The sequence below is a fragment of the Pteropus alecto genome, unplaced genomic scaffold (assembly GCF_000325575.1).
Source record: "Pteropus alecto unplaced genomic scaffold, ASM32557v1 scaffold20, whole genome shotgun sequence".
NCBI classification, from domain to species: Eukaryota; Metazoa; Chordata; class Mammalia; order Chiroptera; family Pteropodidae; genus Pteropus; species Pteropus alecto.
The window spans coordinates 3,775,401-3,793,943 of NW_006436298.1; the positions used below are offsets into that span (position 1 = coordinate 3,775,401).

The 18,543-nt window shown below is 36.6% G+C and overlaps 1 protein-coding gene across 1 annotated transcript in view; it reads left to right on the forward strand.

Moving 5' to 3' along the window:
• The window catches only part of CWC27 (CWC27 spliceosome associated protein homolog), a 169,412-nt gene extending 159,211 nt beyond the window's left edge, over window positions 1-10,201 (forward strand). The window contains 1 exon segment of the mRNA XM_015590307.2: window positions 9,600-10,201. Within this exon segment, the coding sequence (XP_015445793.1) occupies window positions 9,600-9,762 (163 nt within the window). The 3' untranslated portion in view covers window positions 9,763-10,201.
• Window positions 10,202-18,543: the final 8,342 nt, after the last annotated feature.

Here is an 18,543-nt window from a genome sequence, read left to right on the forward strand (position 1 = left end):
TGTAAAACTAAACCACTTTAAAAAATAAAATCTATTTAAAAAGTAAATAAATTTTGAGAAGTATTTTTTTAAAGTAACAGGGTAATGATCTTTCCCAGTCAGAAGCCAAAATTACAATAATTAAAATGATGAGTGGTATTCAAGAAATGAAGTTGGAACAACTAGGTAGCCATTTGGGGAAAATAATTAAATTAGAACTTCTCTGACCCAATATACCAAAAGAAATTTCTAAATTAGCAGAGGATTAAAAAGACTCGTAGAAGGGCTAGAGGAAAATATAGGCAGATAGTTACATGGTCTTAATATGAGGAAAGACTTATTAAGTATGACTTTAAAGACAGAGACCATAAAGAAAGAGACTGTTCACTATAACTGTATAAAAAATCGTAAAGCTCTATATGGAAGGAAGGAAGGAAAGAAGGAAAAGAGGCAGGGATGGAGGGAAAAAGAAAGGAGACAGGTGAAACTCCACAGAAAACAGAATGAAAGGACAAATGACAAATTAGAAAAGATATTTGCAATTTATGTGATGAATAAGGATTTACATTCTTAATATATACTAAGAATTCTCATAAATCTGTAAGAAAAAGATGAATGTTCCATTTTTTTAAATGAGTAAAGGACATAAACATATATATCACAAAAGAAGAAATACAAATAACCAAAAACATGGGGTAGGGGGATGAAAATAAAATCAATCTAATTATATTAAAGTAAAATATGGCACTCAGCTGATGAGAGTATGAAATGGTATATCCTTTCTGAAGGGAGGTAAGATGAAATATATCAAGTGCCTTAAAAATGTACAAATCTTTGTCCTAATAATTCTACTTGTAGAAATTTATCCTAAGCATTTGTAAAGATTCTCTATTACAAATTATACAAATACCTTACACAAAAAATGAGAAATTTATCACCATGAGAAGGTTAAGGAGTAGAGCTATGGCATGGCTAGATCAGAGAGTTCAACTAGTGTTGAGAATCTCTCTTTTTTTCTGTCTCCTGCCTCCATTTTCTCCTCAGATAGCCACATCTATAAGCTGGCTTCCTCCTGCGGGGGGAAAGATAGCCTCCAGAAGCTCTTGGCTTATGTCTCCATTATGACCATTATGTTCCCAGTACTTCCAGAAAAACTTCTTGCATCAGTTCAGTTTGACCTTACTGAATTCAAATGCCCATGCCCTGATCTAATCACTGGTTATTCTGGGCAGGCCTATACCAAGCATCCTCTTCCTGGACAAGGACAGGGGCTGTTATCCCACTTTACCCACAGGGACCGAGAGTTGGGAAAGGCCATTTCTGGAAGGAGAAGAACGATTCTACCAAAAGAATGTCGAACCAGGCCAAAAAAGAAGAAAAAAGATATTTAATACAAATTTAAAAATCCAGATATTTATTATTCACATAGATATTATTCCCAGCATTGTTTATAAAGCTGGAAATTTGAACAAACCCAAGAATGCTAAATATGGGAGTGATTATAAGTTATAGGATCATATATTATACAGTGAATACAATGATGTAGAAGTAGAGTTATTCATATAAAAAGATGTGGTATAGTTGGGTATGAAAAGCACTTATAAAATACATACATTATGATACCTTCAAATATATATATACAAGTACACATTTATACTTACATACATAGATGTTCATAGAAAAAAGTGCAGGAAGTGATATGCCTATATATTTACAGTAGTTCTTGATCTACTATGGAGTTACCAGTAATTTTTTTGTTTTATCTTGTTGCCTCTCAGAATTGTTGTACTTTGTACAAAGAAAAAGCACACAGTTCACACAATAGAATATATGGATGTCAAATTATAATGTACACCTGAAAATTATATAATTGTTTTAACCAATGTTACCCCAATAAACTTCAAATAATAATAATAACAATAATAAAAAGAAAGAAAGAAAAAGCACACAAAACAGTGAATATGTTAATCATGCTATAAAAATTGGAAAAATAAAATAAAATTTTTATAATTCTTTGATTCTGTGAACAGTTTCTGCCCTTTGAATGGCTTAGTATAGATGGGATATATTTTAAAATAGACATATAAGCCTCCAGAGTTAGGTAGGCTCAAATAAGTTATGTGTGTGTGATGATATAAATGAAAACACTTTGAAAATGGCTATGCAGTATAATCGAATATTATAAAAGTGATAAATATTTATACAAACATAGTTTATATTTAACCGCATACACACAAAGTACGAAATAAGTTAAAATGGTAATATTTGGACCACACTTTTTCAGGTATGATGTTTGAACCTCATTCTAACTCTGTGAGATATGTCAGGTGCATATTACCATCCCCTCTTCACAGATGAGGAAACAGGCCTGAAAAGCAATGCGACTTTCCTACAGAAACATTTAATGACTGAGTTGTCCCTCAATCCCAGGCCTTCTAACTGCAATCCACAAAGCTTTCCATAGAGAGTGTTATGGAAATTCAAAGTCAGGAGCAGGTAGGTCCTGAAGACAGGGCAGTCAGAGGAGATTTTTAGGAAGAAATGGGAATTAAACTGGGCTTTGAATGGACAGGTGACATAGACCAGCGGTTGGGGGTGGTAGGGCATTCTGTAGAACTGACATGGACAAAAATATGCTGTAGCTCATCTATGATATGGAGCAGGGTGTGGTCTCTTCAAAGAGTGAAATGTGGGCAAAACTTAAAAATTGTTTTGTCTTGCTGAAATTTTTCTATAAAAACAAAAAGACAGTTTTTGCTTCTCAAATGCAAGTCTCCTTTCCAACTCTCCCCACCAAAAAACAACAAAAAGAAAAAAACAAACAAACAAACTTAAACCAGATCTTTTAAGTTTCCAATCCATAGTCCCATAAAATGATAAACTTAAGTAGTAACCAGGAGATATTTAGTTGGGTTTCTTAAGAATTCTAACTGAATAGAGAAAATAGAAACTATCAACACAGTTTACTAAAGATAAATTATGTGGATGACAAAGCTTCACAAAGAATGGCAAGGCCTTTCAACCCAAGCAGAGGAAGGCCGTCTGAGGACAGTATATACATTTCTCCCCCACCTCATACCTCACAGAGACTCGGTATACAGAAGGCAAATGTCAGTCATTAGGGAGTTTAACTGGCCCTTTTGAGAAAGATCAGTGTTGGATTTTCATAGCATAAACTTAGTGATGGTAGAAATGTTTTAGCTTTTTGAGTATTTTTCTCTGGCTTTATGGAGTACTTACCTGGAAAACTCAAGGATTTATAAACAATCGCTAAATAATTTGGAATTATGTATTAATACAGCCAGGGAGAAAGGTGAACAAAACCAGAATTCTAGCCAAAGGTTTTAGAGGTGACCGGCTACCCAGAAACACTTATTTATTCAGCAAACATTTATTGAGGGCATTCTTCTTGCTCAGCATTAGTGACTGGTGCTGATGCAAGAGTCAATGAAACAGAGCCAATTGCGGCCTAGTGAGAGAGACTAAACTGGAGATTTGTAAGAAGAGCATCTTCACCCTACTGGAAAAGAGCAGGACAGACCAGGAGAGGAATCAGGGACTTGTTCCCACAGGGGATGACACCTCAGCTAATAGGCAGGAGAAGAGAAGTGTATCACCGTGGAGAGGCAAGAAGGAGGCAGGAGAGAGCAGGTTTTGTTCAGGAAATTGCCAATAATTCGGGATATCTAGAACATAAGATCTAATGGAGGAAGGTGACAGGAGCTTGAAGGGGGGAGCAAAAACCAAATCATAGAGGTCACTTAAGAAATTTGGGTTTCATTGTAGAGAAAATGAGAAGCCACTGAAGGATTTAAAACAGAAGTGTTTTCATGGCTAGCTTTGCATTTTTGAAATATATGCATAATAAAAAAGACCTGAATATCATCATTAACCACAGGGCACTCCGTAGGAATTTGATGCCTGAAGGAGGAGATTGTCAGACATCCACCCTTACAGGCTTAGACCATGGGCCCTTGGCTCTGCCCCTCTCGGACCTCTAGCTGAATGGGATGTCCCTACCCAGCATCCTCATTTTAGAAAGTATTAGGAAAAACTGGGACCGAGATTCCCCAGAGCAATGATTAAAGGCAATAACGGGAAAAAAATTTACAGTTTATGCTTCTTTGTTTTTAAGCAAGTGTTTACCTAAAAGCGGGAGTACCTTTTCCCCAAGATGCTCCCACATTGATCCAGATGTTTTTGGAACATTTTTGGAATTCTTTAAAGACCAGCCTGGGAGCCACACAAATAATCATTCTTATCTCTTTACAGTTGCATTTTTTTATTTTTGTATTCTAAAATAAGCACTACCCAATCTGATTGTTTTATCCCACTCTCTAGACTTAGTCCTGAGTTAACTTTGATTTATTCCTAAAGTTAAATCCATCTTCACAAAATAAAAGTTTGTTACTTCTGAAGACATTCAAGAAAGTACCTGGCCAACTACTTACCAGCTAGAAGTTTCTTGAATATGAATCTTGCAGACTGCATGCGAGATGGGGATGATAATAACATCTTTCCTGCCTATCCCATACAGTTATTATGGAGATAATACCAGACAGCATATGAAAGCTTTTTGTAGAGTGGTATGTCAGTGGTCGTTCTTATTATCGTTGCCTCACACTTTTCAGGCAGTTTCAAAATATGCATTTGTTCTGGTGTCTGTGTATTCATCTCCCTAATAGACTGTTCACTTCAAGAGAGCAGGGCTTGGGTCATATTTGGCTTTGTGTCCCTGGCATGTCACACATAAACGGCACTCAGATGTTTGCTGAATGAATAATTGAATCTAGCTCCTTGCTTTATCGTCAAACCATATATAAGAAATAGATAATACACTTGAGATTATTCTGTTAGAATAATAGGCTCAGAGATCACTTAAGCTTCTTCAAGTATGTGAGTAGTTTGTCATTAGGAAGCATCTGTTCTTCATCTCTGAAGGAGCCAGAACAAATGGCTGATGAAACCAATCAATCTGAAAAGTGTAAAGGTTCTTAAACATTAGTGCTTTGGTCTTAACTTTGGCTCTATTTTAAAAATCACCAGGAAAACATTTTCAATCCCTGATGCTGGGGCCCCATCTCAGGACAAATGAATCAGTACTTCTGGAGGTTGAGATCTGGCGTGGGTAGTTAAAACTACCCAGTTGATTCTAATATACAATCTGTGTTTGATGCAGGGTTCTAGAATTAGACTTTGAGAAACATTGCTTTAAAACATATCCTGTCTAGTGCTACATTAGGTACCATAGGAAATGAAAAAGAACATTCGGCGTGCTCCCACTGCAGTCTCCAAGGAATAAATACTAGCGGTCACTGATATGAGTGCAGTGGAAAAGCGGCAGTCAGTGTACGCCGAGCTGTGAGAAGTCATGAAAAGGTGGGCAGCGCTAAGCATGAGACTTTCTGCAGAGCCTGTTAGACATTTTAAAAGTTTATCATAGAAATAAAAGACAGTCCCTCCCCACAATAGGAGGGTCAAGTATTAGTTTAGCTTACCAGCTAGTACCAGCCAGCAGGCCTGGCCAGCACAAAGGGTCTGAAGGCTTTGATTCACAAAATAAATCACCATTCTTGGCACTGGGAATATGGTTGTGAACAAGATTCAAGCTGTCTGGAATAACTGACACTCTGCTCACAATGAGGTAAACAGGCAGTTACAAACTGGTGAGAGTCGATGAAGGAAATGAAATAAGTTTGGTGAGATAAGAAGATCCAGTTGTTAGAATTTTAAGAGTCAGACTGAGGTATTTCAGTCAAATACAGTAATAGCTAGTTGATAGTTCCTGTTCAAAGGAATGCTAGAAAAGAAATATGTGAGAAAGATTACTTTAGAACCTTTGGAGGATTAGAAGATGGAAAAATAATATAGATGTGGAAGAGTTAGGACACCTACAGCATCAAAGGTTTGGATGATAAGTTCCTAAATTAGGGAGATTTGGAAATGGGAAGGAGTGGTTTATAGAATTCCTCGTGAAAAAGATAGCTGCTTTCACTAAATAAATATAAATAATTTAAATGCATTTCAGTCATAAATGAATTGTTAATATTGGAATTCTATTTTGAGTTACTATATGTCTGGGAATGAGTACCTCTCTTACGTTCCTCATTACTATTAATTGCTGTCATGTCTTAATCTATTTCGCAATTGTTTGAGAACTTTAAAAACAACTGGATGTCAGTTTAGTGAAGATATTCAAGGTCCAGGTTCTTTTCAAATAAACGATTATTTACTTTTGTTTATAATCCTACACAGTCTCATACACACACAAGAACACTTACCTGTCAAACACCTCTGTGAAAATGGTAAGCCTCCATATTTCTGTAGCACACTAAAGTCAATATTTTTATTTGAGAATCAGCTTATGTAAAGCTTTTTATTAATCAGAACTAAATTTTTGTCATTGCCTTCAAATAAATAAGCTCTACAAATTTTCATATGTAAATGAACAATGTATACTTAATTCCAAAAAATTCACTGCTCTCGTTGGTCCAGTTCCATGACCAGCTACAGAGTGGATAGTATTGAGTTATTGGTACATACAAGATTGTAAACTACCAGATCCTTATGTACTTGAATTAAGTCCTTATTATAAGTCTGCATGTGTATTCTCACAGGAGACTGTAAAATGTGGGCATGCTTTCAATTCATGCAGTCTGTGATTTATGGAGGCACACGGGTCAGGAGTTTATTATGCTGAAAATCATAATAACTGTTTTGTTTGCTTTTTAAAATGAAGTGATTGAAGCATGTTGAAAGATAAATGAGTGAAGCATTTTGATTATGCTTTTATTTCTATTAAAGATTAAATATTATTGCTGAGTAACTAGCCATGCTAAGTATTATGATATTAAAGCTGAAGTAGTTTGTAAGCTGATAGCCCCTTCTTTCCTCTGGGTTTAGGTTTGTTATTAATCAAAATGTTGGACTTGTTTAATGCAGTGGCGTATGAAACAAACAGTTGAAAAAGACAGCTACTTTAATTTATGGCTTTCTGTTTTTTCATATTGGTAGGAAAATCTGTTCTTTCTGTGGACCTTGTGCTGTGGTTCACGTATCTAGCTGTCAGTTCTTACACCAGAGCCAACTAAATCCAATACTTGCCAGATTCTCTCATGGCAGAGAAAGGAGGAAGGTGCCTTTTTATGGTTTTAATTGACAAATTCTGATAAAGTCATTTTGAAACACAGGCAGTCCTTACTAGAATGGATATTACACAAAACCCATCTGTATTTCGGGGCAGAAAAAAATGGATAAATGTTTAAATAGAAGAATGCTTAAATGGAAAGATATTATAAGTTAACTGAAGTGATGGTTTTTGTTTTTTAATATCAATATAGGAGTATTGAATAAAATTATTTTAGAAGGTACATGATTCCAGCTACTTCCTGGCTTGGGCTTAAGTGTCTGCCCAAGTGTCATTTGGAAAGCTGCTAAGCATTTACTGAAATGCAGGGTAGGGGCCAGCCGGGTTCCCCGTATTGTGTAGTAAAGGACCTTTCACAGGAAAGTCTTGCCATTCTTCTAAACTTGGTCCTCAACAGTGGTAATACACTTTCAATTTCTAAAAAATAATGCACTTCGTGGAGAATGCAGCACAGATTGCAAAATGTGTCGAAGAAAAAGACCACCTCTTAGTATCTGAAAGAAAAGGCTGAATTTATTACTTACTAAAGTAAGGGAGAGCTATGCTCTTAGGCACAGTCTCTCAGCGGGTTGCAAATCTTTATATAGATTTCGGGGTTAGAGTTTTTTTAGGGATTGACATCAGCCTCAGAAGCCCCATTATTCAGGAGAGACTATCGGTGATTGGCTGGCTTTCAGAAGCATGTTCGCTAGAGCGAGTCCGCCACTGATTGGCCAACTTTCAGAAGCATAAGGCTGTCACTGATTAGTTGGCTTTCAGAGGTGTATTTACTGACATGAGTTGTCACTGATCATTTAGGCCTAGGCAAGTCATCATTAATTGATTAAATCTGGTTTAATTGTGTCTCAAACTGGTTCTAGTGGTCACTTGTTACCAAGGCTACAGAATAGCCAGCCTTTTTCTAGGAGTTGGGGGTTGTTTTATTCTCAGAAGCTAATACTTAAACACTGTAGGAAATTGAAAGCACAAGAAAATTCAGACTCTGAAGAATCTGTCTAAATGAACAATTATCCTATGATGCATTTTCTAAATAATGGTGTTTGCTAAAGCAACAGGAAGTGTAAAAAGTCAACAGTTCTCACATGTGAGATGGCATGTTCATATATTATTGAGATCAGTTATGAATTTGATGCAAATAATATATTATTAATAAAAACTATGGAAATGTTTTTTAATTTACTAAATGTTACCTCATTTAGTAAATTAAAGTAGACTCTACGCCATCCATATAATAATATCACTAGTACTCATTACACTCCAATAAGCTTTTTCTAGGATAGAAGAGGGCGGGAATTGTAGGAAGACTCAACTTGCCAGCCCTGGTGAATAGTAGCTACTGAACCCTTAGTAATCGTAGTATCACTAATATTGTAACATTTTATTTCCCTCCCAAAATCTTTTTTAGGATTCTTTAAAATCTGAGCATATCCGTGGGAGTTAGTCACATAAGTAAACTTCACTCAGCATTTGTGTACTGCGAGGGAAAAGACACTAATGTAATATTTGGGTTTCATCTAAAAGTCGCAACTGGTGTATGGAGACTTTAATCCTATAGGCAAGTTAGCTCTATCTACTGTGATAAAGAAAAGTGCTGGGCATGCCTATTTTAAAAATTGCTTAAATAACTACTCATTTTGTTTATATATGAACACTGAACTCTTCTCTTTCCAAATTCATTCAGTTCTATGAAACCTGGTCTTTTGACTTCTCCATTTATTCCTGATACCTCCTAGTGGGGGCAGAGCTAATTAGATATTTCTCTGCTGCTAAGGATAGCCAGCTTATGACCACTTATGATTCAAGCACATGTTGATACCTTAAGACCAGTAAGCGTTTGATAAAATAGGAAAGCAGGGTGGTTAGATTTGTTGCAGTCAACAGTAAGAGGAGGAAATTAGTCCATAGAGCTGTGCCAAAAGCTTAGTTTCCTTTTGTATGAAAAATAAAATTAACCCGGCAACTCCACAGAAAAAGGAGTCATAACACCATTTGAACAAGAATTTTCTTAACAAATGCCCTGCTCTTGACCCATATAACTACTGAAAACAACAAGAAAAAAACCAGATAGGGCTGGTTTATTGTCAAGAGTTTTGCTCTGTAACCTGGCTCACTCTGGCTGAGTGAACATGCTCTTTTTAAGAAAGCTAGCAGAATGTTCTCTGGGTTTAGTTTAAGGAACACTTTTAGGGAGAACTCTTTTAACCTCCCATCAGGGAAGGAACTTCAAACGAACACTGAGGCAAAAAGACTCACTACTAGAAATACAAGCCAACAGAACACGCTCCAGACATGTTTTTCAAATTTGAGTGTTTTCTGAGAAGTTGGTTTCCATGTGGTATAAGCACCAGTAAACAATAAACGCATCTTTGTGTATTGTGCCCTGATAGTTCACTATGCCAGGGGTAGTGTAGTATAGAATTTCTACTTTCAGTTTTCATGCCAAAATCACTGTACCATCTCTCTCCCTCTTTAGGATGTCACATGTACTTCAGTTTGAGGATAAAAGCAGAAAAGTAAAAGATGCAAGCATGCAAGACTCAGACACTTTCGAAATCTATGATCCTCGGAATCCAGTGAATAAAAGAAGAAGGGAAGAAAGCAAAAAGTTGATGAGAGAGAAAAAAGAAAGAAGATAAAATGAGACTAATGATAAGCAGAACTAGCTGAAAGCGTGCCTGTAAAAAATGGCCTTGTAACAGTTGTTCCCAACAGCATCACTTAAAGGCGTGAAAAGAAATATTTTTGAATCTGTTGTCTGATTTTGAAGAACAGTTATCTTGTTATGTAAATTGTGGAATGGTATAAGCAAATGCTTTTGGTTACTAGTACATGCGTTTTTTTTCCTGATTGACCTTTTATATTGCTAAATCTGAAATAAAATCATTTTCCTTCCAATTTTCACGTTAACCATTTGCAGACTGTGCGAGCCTGTTTGTGTCTTTTTACCCTAAAATTAAAATGATTTTTAATCAGAAACTCTTGAAGAAAGACTTTGAGGAAAACCTCCCTAACATTCTGTTACCACAGTACTAACTTGGGAATATAATTTTTAAAGTAATATAATACAAAGATTGATTTTTATTGTTGTCGTTTTGTATATAAATACCTAAAAAGAGCCAAATCGGTAAGACTCAATAGCCCCATGCCTTAAATCTTGAGGAATCCCCAAGTGAATATGCATCTAGGCCAGCACCTAGGTTTTATGGATGCAGTCAAGACACTAACACACTAATGTCAACCAAGCTCATTGCACGCCCTGGCCTGACAAGGGGCCACCTGCCCACTCCTCTGCCCTCAGCACAGTAATGGCAGGAGCCTGTGCAGAGGCCCGATTCTGACAGTAGAACTCATTAAGAATTTAGCCTTTGATGACAAGTACTCATACTAGTTATTCGCGATGTATTATCTATATTTAGTCAGTTTTTTTCCAAGAATCTGAATGCTAAAATTACACCACACTAACTAAAAAAAAAACCCTCACTAGCCACATTTTTTTCAGATAGTGTCTCATCAGCCCTCTTTTTCAAAGTGTAATCCAATAGACTTTCTTTAGAGCATTAGTTCTCAAAACGTAGTCTCAGACATGACACTATGGTAGCAACAGCGTCACTTGAGGACACGTTAGAAATGCACATCCTTACTGTGCTATCCACCACCACCACCCCCTTCCAGACTAACAAATCTGAAATTCTGAACCCCGAGGGCTTGTGAAACAGACTGCTGGCCTCACTGCTGGCGACTCCGTCTTTGGAGATGGGCGATATCAAGTGAAGCTAAAGATGTGCATATCTGTGATTCAAAAATTCTTATCCTAGGTCTATACCTTAAAGAAATTCTCACACATTCCTCAATTATTGTACTAAATATACAGTTAAACATCAACCAAAGAATTGATAAATAAGTTGTTTTGTATATCCATACTATTGAATACCTTGTATTGGGGAAGATCAATAAACCTAAATTACATATATTAACTTATCCTAAAAATAATGTGAAAAAAAAGGAGGCCATCTATATAAAAACTTAAAACACGCAACATACCATTATATATTGTTCGTGGATGTATACATATGTAGCAAAATATAAAGCATGTATGGAAATAGTGATTACCTCTGAGGAGGCAGAAGGAATACTTGGGGAGTTTTGCTTGTATTTGTAATGTTTTATTTCTTAAGATAGATGGTAGGTAATCAATCCTCGTTATAGTATTTTCTATACATTTTAGTATGCCTGAAATATTTCATAATTTTTTCTTTATGATCTTTTCTGTAACCTGGAGTGGGAAGACAAGACTTTCAATACGAGAATCTTTTGTTTTTGCTTTAGGAAGCTCGAGAAAGTTTCAAAGGGGAGGAGAGGACAGGATGGGGGTATTCTGGAGAAATGTCAACCCACTCAAATGAGGGGTGATCAGACTCAAAGCCACCAAAAAATAAGCCAGCATTTGGAAGTGTGCCAAATCTTCCCCTCACCACAAATTTGTAATATCAGCACATCACAGATACTAAGCAAAATTTTGTTTCCCAGGCTCACAAAGTCTGTGGGTGCTCATGAAATCTATTATCACTAGATTTGTTTGTACTGATGTATCGTATAGGTTTCTCTACAATTCCTCCTCAAATGTATCTACCTTTACCAGTGTGATATTGACCCAAGAACAGAGGAAACTACAGGCCTCCAGAGCACAAGCCAGAAGAAGAATATTTGTAGGTGTAAAAAGATAACCGAATGACAAAATTAAATCCTCAGGTTGGTTGAATGCTCCTTATCCTCCTTTATTCACAAGGAGCAGAAAGATCTGAAATTCCACAGAGATTAGAATCTTATCAGAAGAACTTCACCATGGTAATAAAATTTACTTTGAACATAACTAAATAATAGCAATAACAGTTTTTAAAAGCTTAACAATGTATTTAAATTATGTTAAATATGGTATTAAATGTGCTTATAGTAAAGTCTTTGGAAATGTCTCAGGTACGTGTTTGGGCCATATGAATTGCAAAAAAAAAGTCAGTTCAAAGACAGTAACGATGAAAACATAAGAAAATTAGCCTTTTTAGTTCATTCCAATTTGATATTTCTTTGGATTTATTTTTCTTTTCCGTGTCTTGCTCTAGGGATGTTATCCTGAAACAGTAAAGTCTGTTAGTATTCCTGTTCATTGTCTATGACAACGCTGAATGTTCTGGAAAGCAAAGAAAAAAGCAATTCCTGGCATTTTTTCCCCCATTTTTCTGACAAGCCATTTTTTCACTGTGGTTGAAGCTGTCGGCAAGGTGAAAGTTAAAACTAACCCTAGCCCTCTCCTTTCTCAATAGGTAATTGAAGTAAATGCAGATCTCTCTAGCATTTTTAAATTAATTTTTATTTTTCAATCATAGTTGACATTAATATTACTTTATATTAGTTTCAGGTGTACTCTCCAGGATTCTTAATAGTGCCACATTGTCACAGCCCTTGGCTCTCTGTATGCTCTGAAGCCACACAGTAATGCATTTGCTGCATCTAAAAATGGGGACACCGTAGAACAAGGTCATTAAGAAGTGTGAGGAGATGAGTGGTTTGCTGCTGTTGTTTTTAGAACAAGTTCAATAACCATGGTGTCCTTTATCAAACTGTCACTACCAAGTTCCTTGATAGGATCTGACGTGTGAGGTACATAAACCTGTTCTGTTGTGTCAGTGTGGCCTGTACAGAAAAGGTTAGATAAATGCAGAATATTGCCCAAACATGCTGTTTAATCTTGGTGATAACAAGAAAGAAAATGGAGGTGTGAAGTGAGTTGCCACCGAGGGTTGTATAGTGTAAGCAATTTGTACGTACGGGGTGTAGAGAAGTTAAGAGGGGTTACATTCTTTAACACTCTCATTCACAAAAAAAGAAAAAAAAGCAAGTCTGTTTTCTCTATGGCTTTGACTTCGTTCCAGTGACACTATACGGTTTATCAGGTGGCACCACTTCTGCTTACTAGAAAGCAGGAAGTTTTCCTATCCCATATATATTTTATCTTCTTTCAGATTTTAATGAAGAGAAGTGAAACAGGAACCATTTTTTTAGAGAAATCCTTTGTACTAAGGAGCTGATGATATTCGAATTCCAAGAGAAATAATAAAACACTAAATCTTACTAAGATGGGTATTAGAAGTTACTTGCTTATAAAAAGAATATTCATTTATTCCCCCAAAACCCTCCTTGCCAAAGTCATATGTGCATATCCACAGGTGCTAAGGGTTTCATTAACCCCTGTGGAGAGCTGTTTTCAGTGGTGTAATGATAAACTAACTGGCATCCTAAAAAAACAGAACACAAAGCCCTGATTTGCAGCATTTGCTTATTTCCATTGTGTAAATACTCACCAGGGCTGATTTCAAGCCACCAAAGAAAAGCCCCAGGATACAACTGGTTATTTTTCCCTTTCTGTTTCACTGCTGGCTAAAAGCTTATATAGTAACTTGAGCTGGCACTAAAGAACTCACAAAGGTTTTTAACCTTTTTCCAAGATCACAATCTTCATGCGTATTTCTATTTTATGTGATGACTAAACACAATTTGGTCAAGTTCTAAGTTCTGGCAACATCTGCACACTATGTTTTTATGACTAGTTTGTATCTTCAGATTCTCTGTTGATGGAGTTTTCAAAGCCACTTGGCTCGCATTTATTTTTCCCTCTGCTTGTCTTTTTTGCCTCAGTCATATGTCCAAGTCAAGAAACAATGAAATCTCACAGAAAAAAAAAAAAAATGGAAGGGAGAGGAAGGAAATGTAATTATAGTTTCTTGAATTATTCTCTATAAGTTATAATGTACAAATTCATCATTTAAATTTTTAAAAATGGCATGTTGGCTTAGAGATGAAGAATCCTACCTGGAGAGAAGAGAAGACTGGCTTCTATAAAAGGCAGGCAGAAATCGGTCTCTCTCTTCCACATCTGCTGGGAATTATTCCTTTAAGGTTAGATCATAGTATTAATTCATGTTACTTGATCAGTAAAAACATCTTTGGAAGGCTTTCTTCACAGCACCAGTCAAAAAGAAGGTGTTTTTAGTCTTTTAGAAATTTTCATTCTCATTCTTGTGATGCCAAAATATATCGTTGCTAAAATTCTGGCACTTTTTAATAATCAATATGATTTTGAGAGCAGGAAACTCTTAAGTGACTTATCCTTTTATTTTCTGAACTAATCTAGTTGGAGCTTTATTATAATATTCAAATACTTGAAAACCAGTATATTTGAAATGAAGGGTTTATGTATGGAAAATAAATGACTACTTAATATATATTCCATGGTTAGTTTTCAACTTCAAATTTGTGAGTTTCCTCTTGTTTTTGTGATGAGTATAAATCATTCTTTGATTTGCAGTTTTTGAGAAAATCTTTTATTTGGGGTAAGAAGAATATGATCATGTTATCTCTGTTCTAAAGTTATACTATATTGTCAGTATAAATTAATAGATTGATTAAGAGTTTTAAATTAATTTAATAAAGTTACACATGATATTATGTGAGGCCTAGGTCCATTTCGGAGTGAAATTTCATAATGTCCACCATGTGGGTGTCACATGCCATCAAACCTGGCATGTCATCTATGCTTTCTATCCCTGCCTCCACCAGACCTCCTCCATCTGCAGTTTCCCCACCTCTGTTATTGACAATGCCATTTTTCCAGTAGCTCAGTCCAAATAGTTTGGATTCCTGTCTTTATCTTACACCCCAAATCTAGTCTGATATTCTGTTGGCTCTACCTTCAAAATAGATCTAGAATTTCACTATCATTTACCACTTCCTACTACTAGCACCCTGGCCAAAGGGACCATCAGCTTTCATGTGGACTACCAGAACAGCATCATAACAAGCCTCCCTGCTTTTACCCTTGTTTCCCTATAATTTATTACTAACTTAGCAAGCCAAGCAAAACTTTTTAAAACTTAAGTCACATTATTACACTTCTCTGTTCAAAACACTTCAATGGCTATAAAGAAGCTGTGGTACATATATACAATAGAATGTTACTCAGCCATAAGAAGAGATGAAATACTGCCATTTGCGACAACATGGATGGACCTTGAGATAATCATACTAAGCGAAATAAGCCAGACAGAAAAAGTTGAAAATCACATGATATCACTTATAGGTGGGCTATAAACCTAAAAGCAACAAATGAACAGGATAAACAAACAGAGACTCATGGACATGGACTATATAGACTAGTGGTTACCAGAGGGTGGGGGTGGTAGAGGAGTGGAGAGGTGGATGGGGTAAAAGGGGTCAAATATAGGGGGATAGGGGGAGGGCGAAGTGGGTAAAGGGGATCAAATATATGATAACTGAAGGAAATTGGACTTTGGGTGGTAAGCACAATAGAATATACAGATGTCAAATTATAATGTACACTTGAAAATTATATAATTGTATTAACCAATGTTACCCCAATAAACTTAATAAAAAAAACCCCACTTCAATGGCTCCCCAATTCATTCAGAGTAAAAGCCCACATCCTTACAATGGCCTAAAGGCTCTATCTAGAAAACCACTACCCTTTCCCCTCAGTCTCTGACCTCCTCCTCTCTTACCATCCTCCGCATCCCTCGCTCTACGCCAGCCACACCGTATTCCCTGTGCTTCACCAGATGAGCTACGTGTGGTTCATCTCACATGCTTTGCACCGGACTGTCCCTCTACCTGGAACACTTGTCCCCCAGATGCCCAAATGGCCGACTCCCTCAACTCCTTCAGGTCTGCTCAAATGGCACTTTCTCAGTGGGACCAATAGTAACCACTCTCCTTTACAATTGCAACTCATACCCTCCCTTCATGCTTAGCCTCTCTTAACTTTCCTCTCTGGTTATAGTCAATAGCACTGTAACACCTAGGCACTTTGCCTTATTAACTTATTTAACTCTTCCAAACAACCCTATGTAGGAGGGGCTTTGTCATCATTTTACAGATGAAGAAACAGCCTTGAGAGGTTAATTATTAATTATTTACCATCCATCTCCTACCCTACAGTGCCCTCTATGAAGGCAAAGATTTTTGTCAGTTTTGTTTATTATTGTTCCAGTGCCTAAACCATGTCTAACAAATAGTAGACACTTAGTAAATATTTGTTGAATACATAAATAAACCATCAAAAATGATATCCGATATAGGGTTATTCTATATTTTATAATTCAATATCACCATTGTTTCATAAAATTGGGACAGTTTTACACTAAAAATGAAAGAAGGTTACAACCTCAGTTTTGGGACAGCTCTAACATTTGAATAAATTTAGCTTCAGGAAAACCTCACTAAATTGCTTTTTTTTTCTCATTTTAACATAAGATACTTTGTCACAGATGGGCACAGACCCACAGACCAGTTTTGGGGAATCACTGATGTGTTGGAAAACACATTTCTACCTATATTGCTTCTTTTATAAGCAATATTCTAATTCTTGAGACTAGAGAGAAATCAGGGCCAATATGTAATGTGTAGAAAGCAAGGCTATCAGGATTTAGACCTACAACTGATCTAACAGGCAAGTGGTAGAACCTCTGTTTTCTCTTCTTTCACGTGGGAGCAATAACAGCTGCCTTACCTACCTAGCTGTCATAGTCAAAAGAAAGAATAAGCAAGAAAACCAATTTTTTACAAAGCTTATAATGATAAGAGCTAACATTTAATAGATGCTTATTTTATGCCAGACACTCTTCTAAGTACTTTATCTGTATTCTCTTTTAATCTTTATAAACAACTCTATGAGATAGGCTCTATTATTATCTCCATTTTACGAATGAAGAGGAGACTTGAGGCTTAGAGAAGTTAAACAAGTTGTCCAGGTCACACAGTAAGTAGAAGAGCTGAAATTTAAAACAAGACTTTCAGAGTTTCTGCCCTTGATCACAGAGGCCACAATGCCTCTCACTCTACAAGCCAAACTCTTTATAGTACAACTTACATTTACCTATAGAGCTTATAATCTAGTGGGGTGGACGGAAGGGAATAACACCCCAAAATAAAAACACTAAACACAGTGATTTCTGCTGAAAAGAATTATATATGTGAAAACTAAATGAATGCTAGCGTGAGCCAAGAGATCGATTTAGTGGGATTAATCTAGAACTGCTTCGTGGCAGAGGGAATTTTGACCATAATTCGGCAGAGGAAGGGAGAACATGGCATCAAGGAGACGGGTCATGTTCCAGGTCGAGAAAATGTTGTGCAGACAAGCTATTAAGACAAACGCAGGAGACAGCAGTGTGTCTACATAATGCCAAAACATCTGGTCAATTCAGTTTTTAAAAAACCCTCCATCAATGTAGTGAATTTCTTCAGTCAATCCAGATGTTTGGCGTCTTGTAGACAAAACATCCAGATGATTAACTGAAGATTTGACATAGTCGACTGGATTAACCAGATGTTGTAGCATTGTATAGACATAGCGTCAGGACGTTTGCTTGGCTGGCGTGGAGTCCAGCTGTAAAGGAGATAACGGCTCAGGCAACGAGATGGGGCTTTGGAGCAGAGGACCTAGAGCTTAGATTTGATGCAATTGGGAGCTGCTGGACAAGGGGCGTAATGGAAATGACGCTTAAGGAAGAGGACGCCAACAACTGTGTGAAGAAAAAAAATGGTGAGAGAAAAAGTTGTAGACAGGAAAGAGGGTGTTAGGAGAGTGCAGGTGTGTGTGAGGTAATTAGAGCCTGGACCAGAATCAGACTTGGGAAAGCAACAGGGAAGAGTGGATCTGAAAAACATTACAGAAAAAGAAGAGGAAGTCGTGGTGGGCTAGACAAGGGAGTGAAACTGCACATCACCCCAAGGCTGGAAGAGTCCAGGCCTGAGAAAGCAGCTGCCAGTCAGCCTCACCACAGTAGTAAACCGAGAGGGGATCCCCTAGAGACCCCCTTCTCTCAAACTCCGATCCAGGAACCACGGCCAAGTCCACAGGTGGAGGGAACTTGGAGACCACAAAACGCAACTCTCATACTGAGGTTCCCTGATCATTTTAGAGCCACCTAAATTGACTTCTCTTCAAGTCCAATTTCATGAAAGGATTGCGAATGCTAGATTCAGACTGTCAGGTAGACACAACTTCAAGGAAAAGTCTAAAAAGGCAATAAATATTTTAATGACATTCACTTATATACAGCATATAAGATAAACAAGATGTATAGGGTGAATTAAATAAAATGATATTATGAGAAATTATACAGTTCTTATATTACTCAACAGATTAGCATTATAAAAACCTGTTAACAGGCAAAAATTGATGACATATTTTGAAAAATCTTTAAAGTATGGAATGTTCAACTCTTGGTTTAGATATTTTCCAGAATTTTTTAAAATTTCATATATCTGATAAGAATCGAGTTTATCTTTATAAAGGGTCGCAAATTCCAATTCATTTAGGATTCAAAGTATGACAGTTGTATGAA